Source organism: Mauremys mutica, chromosome 24 (genome assembly GCF_020497125.1).
Source record: "Mauremys mutica isolate MM-2020 ecotype Southern chromosome 24, ASM2049712v1, whole genome shotgun sequence".
In the NCBI taxonomy this organism is placed as follows: domain Eukaryota; kingdom Metazoa; phylum Chordata; order Testudines; family Geoemydidae; genus Mauremys; species Mauremys mutica.
This window is the reverse complement of record NC_059095.1, coordinates 2,580,182-2,589,587: the sequence shown is the minus strand read 5'-3', so window position 1 is coordinate 2,589,587 and position 9,406 is coordinate 2,580,182. Positions and strand designations below refer to the sequence as shown.

Genomic DNA, 9,406 nt, shown 5'->3' with positions numbered 1-9,406 from the left:
CCACCTCTTCCCCAGGCCTGCGGCGCCTGCCGCACCAGCCAGGCACGACTGCCGGGGGCCGGTTCTGAGCTGGTCTCAGTCTCCGGGGGCTGGGTTGCAGAGAGAGCTTTGCGGGGTCTTGGCCCTGTGATTCCCAGTGTAATCAAAGCTCAGTGGGTGCCATTGCCCCCTGGGCTTCCCCCCTTCGCTCACAGAAATCCAGTGCTCCCGTCTGCACGGCGGGACGCAGCTCCACATCCTGGATTGTTGATGCTCAGCTTCCACGGCGCTAACCCAACCTGTGCCTCCAGCTTGGATTCCCCATTGGTTAACGGGCAATGTGACCAGCTGGCCCAGGCCCTGGCAGCGCCCCCCCAGTGGGGATCACTCCGGCCTCTTCTCGTTGGCCAGCCCTCGCATGCAAGTGGCAGGTGTTGGTAGAACCCCACATCGTCCCTCGCTGTCAGCACCGCTTGGGAACTTTCTGCGGAGGAAGAGGAATTCCCCTGTGGCTGGGCCGGGAATCAGGAGAGCTGGGGTCGGTTCCTGGCTCTGCCGCAGACACTGGGCCTTGCTCTGGGTGTGAAACGGGAGAATAATCCTTCCTTTGTCCCACACACCGGGGGCTGGGTTCCCCAGTCTGGCGAGCGAACCTGCACTGCCTGGCAGGTCCCACTGGAGCACTCCCCTTGCCTCGGGGCAATTCGGGTAGGAGTGTCTCTGCTGGAACCCCCCAGGGAGGAGGGGGGGTGGCTGGGGAAGGGAACCCTGTATCCGTGGCATAAATTAAATCTGTCCTGCAGGATCAATCTCGGCCCCTCAGTTCTGCTTCTATCTTTGGCTCATTCATTCAGTCCCGGGCAACCGAGTACTTAGTGCCAGAGGGATCCGCCGCACAGAGCCCTTTTGATCAGCTCTAGGAAGGATATTTCCTCTCCTCTCCTCCTGTTCTCCTGACTCTAACTGTCCTGGTGAGGGGGCCCTGGGCGGGAGAGCTCAGAGACCGTGACAGCGCTTAGAGTGGCAGGGTGAGGGATTTTGCAAAATCAGAGATTGTGTTTGCAACATTAAGCAACCCCCGACAAACATCTAACCTGGGAACAGAAGGAACTGGGCCATTCCTTGATTGGCCGGGGTCGTTATGTTCAAGCAATTTCCAGATCATCATTTCAATTTGTTTAATTCCTTCCCTGATTGTTCTGCTCTGAGTAATTCCCCTGCCATGGCGCTGCATGTAATGGGCCCCATCTCTGCGCCATTACAGAGCCTTCCCCAGGAGGCTGGCGTGCGCTTCCAGAACCACTTGGCAGCTGCGTGGGACAGGATTACAGTCCTGGAGCAGGCCCCAGCAGTCAGAGAGCACCCAGTGGGAGGAGCCATGCGTGCATTCTCACCCGGTGCAGCACCGGGCACCCCTAAAGTGCTGCATACAAACGCTCATTCAACAGTGATAATAAATATTACTGCAGACAGAGGAAGGGGGCAATGCAATGAGCCACCTTTGGAGCCTTTTCTTTGCAGCTGGAAGCACTAGAGACTGTTAGGGGGTTGTAAAGAAAAATTTGACTTTTGCTTAAAGTGATCGGCCAAAGCACTGGAAAGACGATCTAGCTGCTAATGTACCACCCGCCCTGGCTCTGTCTGACACCTGCCGTCATTATCACAAACACGGCGTAGGAAAAACAGCCCCGGTGCCTGTTTAATTCCGGGCAAAAATGTTTCCATTTTTCCCCATTTTGTTCCTCCAAAATGTTCCGTGTGTTTGTTCAGCCACTAGCCAGGGTGAGATTAGCTGCTCAGGGCGAGGACGGGGCACAGGAATAAATGCACTGGCTTCCCCGGGATTTCTCCTTTCCTGTTTGCCTTCTGTAGGGTCGCAATCATCCTCACATACATGCACGTGTGGAGTCACCCATTCATGCACATGCAGCGATATGTGCTCAGACACATACTAACATGTGATGTGCATATACATACATTTGTGTACACATGCATGCTCACAGGTAGCTGCACACACGTGCATCAATGGCCGTGCAGTCATGACACATCCCTCCACTCACACACAGAGACACTTTTTGGTATCTGCATTTTAAAAGCTGCTTTCTGCTGGGCAGGTGGTTGCGCACATTGAGGTTAATAGTTAAACACTTCCAGGGCGACATCTGCAGCCTTTACACAGAGACGACTGGGGGCACTTTGTCACTACACTCCCGTCCTCCTATCGTATCCAGTCCGCTCTGGCCCCACTCCAGTTCTGTAAGTTTTACAGGCGTGGCCCTATTTGGCAGGGTCTTGTCACCTTCTTCTGCATGTCAGGGTAGCAGCAATATCCCCATTTTAGTCAGGGACACAGGCCGGTTCAAGCCAGGAGCAGGAAGTCAGCACTGCTGAAGGCCAGTCCACACTCCATCCCAAAGGCAGGCACAGAACCCAGGAGTCCTGGCAGCAAGCCCCTCCCCCCACCCACTAGCTTTCTTACAGGGGCGTGCTAGAGGCAATAAAATGATGCTGGAGGATTCATGTATTACCTTGAGGGTCCCATGCAGGGCTTAATTAGTGCCAGGGCCTGCCAGGGATGAGCCCCGGCACCTGTGGGCCTGGCAGTTCAGAGCCACCGCCCTTTGGCAGGGGTAGGAGGACTGAGAACCAGGACGCCTGGGTTCCTTTGCTAGCTTTGCCAGTGGAGTGCTGCCTAGTGGTTAGAGCAGGGGAGTGGGCACTGGGACCCCCCGGCCGGGGGCTAGGAGTCGGGACTCCTGTGTTCCCCAGACTAGCTGTGGGACCCTGGGGGAGCCACCGGAAGGCAGGGCCGGAGCCCCCCACCCGGGCTCGGGGACGGAGGGGCCCTGACACGGGGCGGTGTCTCTTTAAGAGGCCCCGGCAGCCGCAGGAAGCAGTTCAGGGCTTCCTGAGCAGCTCCGCCCCGGCGTGCGCCTCCCTCCGGCAGCCGCCCGTCCCCGGGGCGCACGCGGGGGCGCAGCGCGGAGCGCGCTCGGGAGCCGGGGTAGGTCCGCGGGAGGCCGGGGCCGCTTCCGTCTCGTCTCCCGGCGGCTGGGGGCGCTGCCGGGGCAGGATTGAGGCTCGGCCTCCGCCGGGGCACCCAGCGCTGGGCCGTGGAGCTGGGCCCGGGCTTTGGTGACACCCTGGGCGCGGGGCGCGCAGCGTCTCCGGCCAGAGGAGCCCGCGGGGGTCAGCTCCTCCTGGGGCCCTGGAACTTCCCCCGGGCAGATCTGGTAGGAAAACATCCGGAGCCATTTAAGCATTGGCCGTGATGGAGAATCCAGCCCCCACCCGTGGGAAATCCCGCTGGTTAATTACCCCCCCCCGCCCCCCCATCAACCTGCCCTGGATTCGAGCTGAGGCTGCGTCTGCACTAGCACTTCTGTCGGTCAGGGTGTGAATACCCCCCCGACATAAGTTTCACCGGTGTGGACGGGCTACGTCGGCAGGAGACTCTCCTGTGGCCGGAGCTCCGGCTGCTCCTTGGGGGTGGTTTAATTTAAATCTAGCTCTGCTCCGCTGCGGGGGGCGCTCTGCCGGTCGCCGCTAGGGCGGCAGGCAGGCTGCCTTCGGTGGCTTGCCTGCGGAGGGTCTGCTGGTCCCGCGGCTTCGGTGCTGCGGGAGGTCCGCCAAAGCCGCGGGACCAGCGGATCCTCCGTGCTTGGGGCGGCAAAATGTCTAGAGCCGCCCCTGCGCTCTACACCCAGAGTGTCAGAGCGGGAATAATCCAGGATCAGCTGATTATTCACCATGACCCTCAGATCTTTTTCAGAGTCCTTCCCTGGATAGAATCCCCCTCCTTAGGCTTGCTATTGATTTTACGTAGAAGGGCTCTGAGGCTGTGGTGATGGGCAGCAGGATAAAACCCAAGTCCTTGATGCTAAACCCCTGGGGACTCTCCCAGAATAACTGTGCGAGGAGCTGGTATTTTCCAGTTTTGGTCTGAGCCTGAAAGTGGATTGGAGGGGGCATTATTAGTCTACATTACATTGGTGCCCACAGGTGCCAACTGAGAGCGGGCGTGGGGGTGGGGGGAGTTAAGTGTGGGCAAGATCTTTCCAGCTGTTTTTGAGTTAAATGAACACCGGGATGGAAACGCTCCAGTTCTCTGCTTGGAGGAAATAGCCGGGCGGTGTTTTGTGTGTGGATCGTTAACATTCTCGGGGTGCTCTCTTTGCTCTGGAGGGGACGCACTGCAAGAGGGGCCGGGTTTTCAGCCTCTGTTTGTTTTCGTTCTGCCTCCTCTTGTTTTCACCCAGTCTGTGATTAACTGTTTTGTTTGGGGGGATGTTTTAATCGTTTCTGTTTGGGGGTTGCAGATGGTGGGTTGGATCAAAATAGGATCTAGGCAAGTGCCTTACGTGGGCCCCAGTGTGTGCTGCTTGCAGCCCCACTGACTTCAGGTTCTGACCTTTGCAGGACTCGGGCCGTGGTACTGACCCAGGATGTGGCAGCATCTGCAGCCACCCATACGGTACCGCACATCATTCCCGACCCCCCAGCCAACGCACGGCTGGCTGGCTAAGGCTGCTGTCTGGATAGTGCTACTTGTCTCCTGGAGTCTGCAACTGATTCTGGGGAGTGTTTCCTTCGTTTCAGGACCCGTGTTCTGTGACGTTAATCTTTCTGCAGCAAACAGAGAATAGATCCTCTTTCCCCTCTGAACCCTGCAACTCTGCTGCGGCCCCATTACCAGGCGCCCCTCCATCGCAGGCTGCACCTGGGTGCTTTGGCACCGAACCTCATCAGTGGAGTGTGCTGGAGGCTGCCCTGGCTGGAGAGGAGCGATACTTTCAGCAGCGACATGCCCATGGCACCCTTGATCTGCAACGAGACTGTGAGCAGGTGAGTTTTCCTTTCCGTGTCCCGAAGAACATCACTGCCCTGAATTTTTCCATGCTGTAGTGAACTTGTCCTTGGTGGATGAGTCACAGCGGGATGGAAAATCCCGCCACCCAGAGAAAAATGAGCTCTCGGGTGGGTTGGTTTCCCCGGTGCACCTGCACTGGGTCAGAACACTCACGGATTATGGTTTATTTGCTAATGCCAGCAGCGCGCTAGGCTCTCCACACACAGGGCTGAAGCCCCAAGGAGCTAGGACTGGACGAGGTTCATGTTGTTACCACCTGGCGGCTCTCTGCTGCCCTGGGTGCAACAAGTTTGATGGCTCTCAGCCTCATTCCTGCTCAGTGAATGCTCCTGAAGCCGCTTGTTATCGGGGTCAGCAGAGATGGGTGGCTCCTGACCTCCCCTCCCCGCCCTCAGAGGGGCTCTGAAGGGTCAGTGTTGTGGGGGGTGGGGGGTGGGGGCAGCTTGTTCCGCTGTCAGCGTTGCACCTGCTCTGTGGGACTTCAGGCTCCGGGGCTGCGTAGTCGGCACCTCTCCCAACACCCGGCTCCATCCCAGGCTGGTCTCGGTGCAGCGCCGTTGTTAGAGACGATCTCCTGAGAAGTCTGGCCTTGTGGCTGCGGACGCCGTGGGAGTGGAGCGCTCTCTGTACTAGGCATCAGAGCCCCGTCCCCTCGTGACTCTGGTTTCTGTCTCTGCAGAGTGAGCTCCGTGCTCAACCGGGACGCCAAGCAGTTCGGGAAGAAGCACATGTTCGACGGGAGCGAGGAGACCTGCTGGAACTCGGACCAGGTGAGCTGCACAGACGCCCCCTGTCGGGGCAACCATGGAAAATGGAACGATGGCATGTCCACCCGCTGGAGCAAACGTCCCGTCTGAGATCAGGGAATCGGGTACTACCGGCCGGCCCAGCTTACGTGGGGGCTATTGCTCAGCACAGAATGGCTGCCATGCTTGCCTCGTGCCCGGCCACTGTGCCATCGCTCCGCAGTGCTGCATGTGCCAGGCGCTGTGCCCTGCCCCAGTGCTCTGCTGTGCCCTAGCTCCAGCCACACAGCGCTGGCCCTGGCTAACCACGGGGGGGCGCTTTAACCAGTGCTCACTCCCACCTTTACGGGCCTTACAGGATCCCTGCAGAATCCGCCCTCGCTGGATGTAACTGGCCGAGTGGCCCCTGTGGAAAGCTGACTGTAACCTGCGCTCCCGTTTCATTCCTGGCTGTAGGGCTCCTCCCAGTGGGTGATGCTGGAATTTCCACAGACTGTCAAGGTTTCCCAGCTCCAGATTCAGTTCCAGGGTGGATTTGCGAGCCAGCTGTGTACACTGGAAGGTAAAGCGCCTCCCCAGTGGGGGAACAACCTGCGGCGTTCTGTGCCGTTCATTCATGTCAACTGCAGGGTCTCTTTCAGGATTTGGAAGGGCTCTAATTACGGGATAGAGGCAGACTGGGGCTCAGACAATGTTCTACTGATGCTGCGGCCAGGCCAGATGAACTGAGACAAGAACTAATCCAGAGAAAGATCTGTGGCCGATGCACTGTAATTATGTTTAGTTATGCACAAGAGCACTCTGCAGTTCTCCTGTGCCTTTCATGTGAAAGCACCTTGCCAGAGAGCCTGCGACACACTGGATCACAAATCCACAGCCCGTCATGTTCACTTCTGCAGCTCAATGGGTGGCCTTGTGCAATGCCTGGCAGTATATCCAGATGCAGAGGATTGCATTGAACTAGATGTTACAGTATCAATTGTATTTAATTCAACATAAATCTCTGGAGTGGAATGTCTTTCCCCGGTGCTGGTGTGTGGAACTTTGGTTCAATTTGAATTCACAGGGCCTAGACTGATCCCATTTTATAACCAGAAAAACTGAAGCCCAGAGAGATGAAGTGATTTGTCTAGGCTAGAGCAGTGAGGGCTATACAGGTACCTGGACAAATAATCTCTACAGTGCTAAGTGTCAGAACTAGGATTGAAACCCAGTTCTTGGTCTGACCCCCAGTCCTGTACTAAAGCCATAGGGGTGGGAGCTTTCAAAAGTGCCAAAGACAGTTGGACATCCAGTGACGATGCTAATCTAACTCAGCAGCCAGTGCAGACATTTCTGTCCTCTCCTCTTGCTTCTTAGGTGGCAGAAAAGGTGAAGAACTTGTGAAGATATCAGACTTCTACCCTGAGGACATCAATGCCCTGCAGATATCCTTCCATTCTCACTGGGGGCTCGGTCTGCTGAGCGGACGCGCAGGGCACGTGGCCAGGATTCGTCACCAAATTTGGTCCACGGCTAGGGCTGGGTACGGACGGGGAGTGCAGCGTGAATGCTGATCCATGACCCCCGTGGGCTAGGTTAGAATGGCTCTTCCATAGAGTATACGCCCAGAAGGCACTGCTGTGATCACCTGGTCTGACCTCCTGTGTGGGACAGGCCATAAGACTTCCTTGAATTAATGCCAGTTTGAAGTCAAGCGGATTGGGGAGGAAGGCTGGCTCAGTGGTTTGAGCATTGGCCTGCTAAACCCAGGGTTGTGAGCTCAATTGCTGGGGGGACGACTTAGGAATCTGGGGCAAAATCAGTACTTGGTCCTGCTGGTGAAGGCAGGGGGCTGGACTCAATGACCTTTCAGGGTCTCTTCCAGTTCTATGAGATAGGTATAGCTCCATATTATCTTTTAGAAAACCAAAACCATTTTGATATTAAACCTGCTGGTGATGGAGAATCGACCGCAGCCCTGCAGAAGTTGTTTCAATGCTGCACAACATCAACAGGGCAGGGTCTGTCTAACGCAGGCATATTGAAAGGCAGGTGGCCTTAAATCTGTTGGAGCAGGTGCTGGATGGAATCCTTGCACTCTGTGCAGTTTGCGGAGGGTACCAAGGAAGCTGGGGGCATGAGATATTCTCACCAAAATGGGGGTTCATAGCACATTCCCTAGCTCACGACCTGCTGTGATTGGGTTGTGCCGGGTGAGTGACTCTCCTGCTGTATTGGAAGTTGTGTGTGTGTCATGGACCCCTCTGCCCTTGTTTCTTCCTTTACTGCTCCGTCCACAGCTTCAGGACAGAAGAAACAATGCTGGATAAGCTGAAAATCACCTTTGAGAACAGCACGGATTTCTTCGGGAGAATCGTCGTGTATCGCCTCAGTGTCCTCGGGGAAAAGCTCTAACCTGGGGCAGAACAGCAGCCCATCACCCGAGTGGGTTTGTTCCCTGGTGTTTGGTCAGCTGGCACTCTGCCTTCCCACCCTGTCCGATAGGGCCCAGTGGCATATTTGCCTTGGCAGTCAGCACCTCTTACGAGAGAGGGGAGATGCCAGACTTGTTCTGCAATCGAAATGTAGCCACTTGGAAGTAAACTAGGAAACGCTCAGACAGAAAACAGCCGTGGGCATTAACAGAACAAGGCTGGGATCCTGGCCCTCTCCCCACCCAGCTGCGGCCTCACAGTGGGATCTAAAGCCCCTGGAAGCGCACCGTGGCGTTCACGGGCTGTCTGCACGGTGCATGACAATCCACACGCTGTATTCTAGTGGCTTGTCACGCAGTGAAGTTCATGTTTAATGGCTGAATAAATGCATCCTGCCTCCCGGACCACGCTGGATTTGGGGCAAGCGAGTGGTTCTGTAGAGATTAAACGAATCACATACTGAATTTGGAAGCTGCCTCCCTCCCCCGCAGCTCGGGCTCACTCTGCCCATCCAGTGGGGTCACAGAGGTGGCAGCTCCAGGCTTCGCTCAGAAAGTGGTGTTGAAGAGCTGGGAAGTGTCTGTTCCCCCAGGAACACCTGCTTCCTTAGGGCTCCTGATCGCAGGGCTGCAGCCTATGAAGCCTGGTGAGTTTCAAGCCCCTAACACTCAGCTGTGATGGAGAATGGGGCTAGCTGCCCTCGTCTCTGCAGGGGGCGAGATAAGACCAAAGGGGCCTGTGACCGATTGTCCAAAGTATCATTAACACCTACATAAAAACAATCAGCCGACAGTCCACTCGCTCCAGACCTTTTACTTATGGGGGATGGCGTACGGGGGCGACAATCCCACTGCGCCCAACGATCAAGGCTGTGTGCCCCAAAGCACCCTGCCATACCCAGGCAGCAGTGGGGCAATCCCTGGGGTAGCTCGGCCCATCTGCATGCAGCGTCTGTGCTGTTCAGGGAAGTGCCCCAGCAACTGTAAGTAAGGAGCAGACGATTCCCCCGTTGATTTTGGGAGGGGGTCAGATTCTGGTACCGAGCCCAGCCCCCATCACATAGGCCAGATTCCATTAGAGCTCATTTCTAATCTACCAATCACCCTATGCCAACCCCTTTTCCACTTTGCACATTCTGCATTTCTCTCTCTCTCAAATGGGTCGTTTCTGTGATTTCTTTTTTAAATAAGATGACAATCCCATTTCTCTAAATACACCTTCCCGAAAGCATCATTGTGGGACTTCAGCATTCAAAGGAAAAGCGATAAACTAGCCACCCCCATCACGTAGAATAGCCGGGTTTCTGGCTGTTTTGGTTTCGCCGTCATTAAACAAACACTGTCGTCCCTCGGTTAAGTGAGGCAGGGTGCTAGTTATGCGCTAGAAGCTCTCCA

At 56.2% G+C, this 9,406-nt stretch overlaps 1 protein-coding gene across 6 annotated transcripts; it reads left to right on the top strand.

The window, feature by feature from the left end:
* The first annotated feature begins 2,886 nt into the window (after positions 1-2,886).
* LOC123355787 (nuclear receptor 2C2 associated protein) lies at positions 2,887-8,426 on the top strand. Of its 6 annotated transcripts, none has more exons than XM_044998490.1 (6): positions 2,887-2,983; positions 4,579-4,824; positions 5,529-5,619; positions 6,052-6,157; positions 6,955-7,120; positions 7,878-8,426. In XM_044998490.1, exons 2-6 carry the CDS (start codon positions 4,784-4,786, stop codon positions 7,990-7,992), a joined length of 519 nt encoding a protein of 172 aa, XP_044854425.1. In that variant the 5' UTR covers positions 2,887-2,983; positions 4,579-4,783; the 3' UTR covers positions 7,993-8,426. The 6 variants fall into 6 exon arrangements, with proteins under 6 accessions (XP_044854425.1, XP_044854424.1, XP_044854426.1 ...); XM_044998489.1 differs by having other exon boundaries at positions 2,893-2,983; positions 4,399-4,824; XM_044998491.1 differs by lacking the exon at positions 2,887-2,983 and adding an exon at positions 3,035-3,212.
* Positions 8,427-9,406: the final 980 nt, after the last annotated feature.

Bases quoted from the DNA above. Each gene is read 5' to 3' on its own strand.
- LOC123355787 (XM_044998490.1), top strand. From the start codon at position 4,784: ATGCCCATGGCACCCTTGATCTGCAACGAGACTGTGAGCAG. The intron at 4,825-5,528 runs GTGAGTTTTCCT...CTGTCTCTGCAG, and splicing joins TGCAACGAGACTGTGAGCAG to AGTGAGCTCCGTGCTCAACC. The intron at 6,158-6,954 runs GTAAAGCGCCTC...CTTGCTTCTTAG, and splicing joins CCAGCTGTGTACACTGGAAG to GTGGCAGAAAAGGTGAAGAA.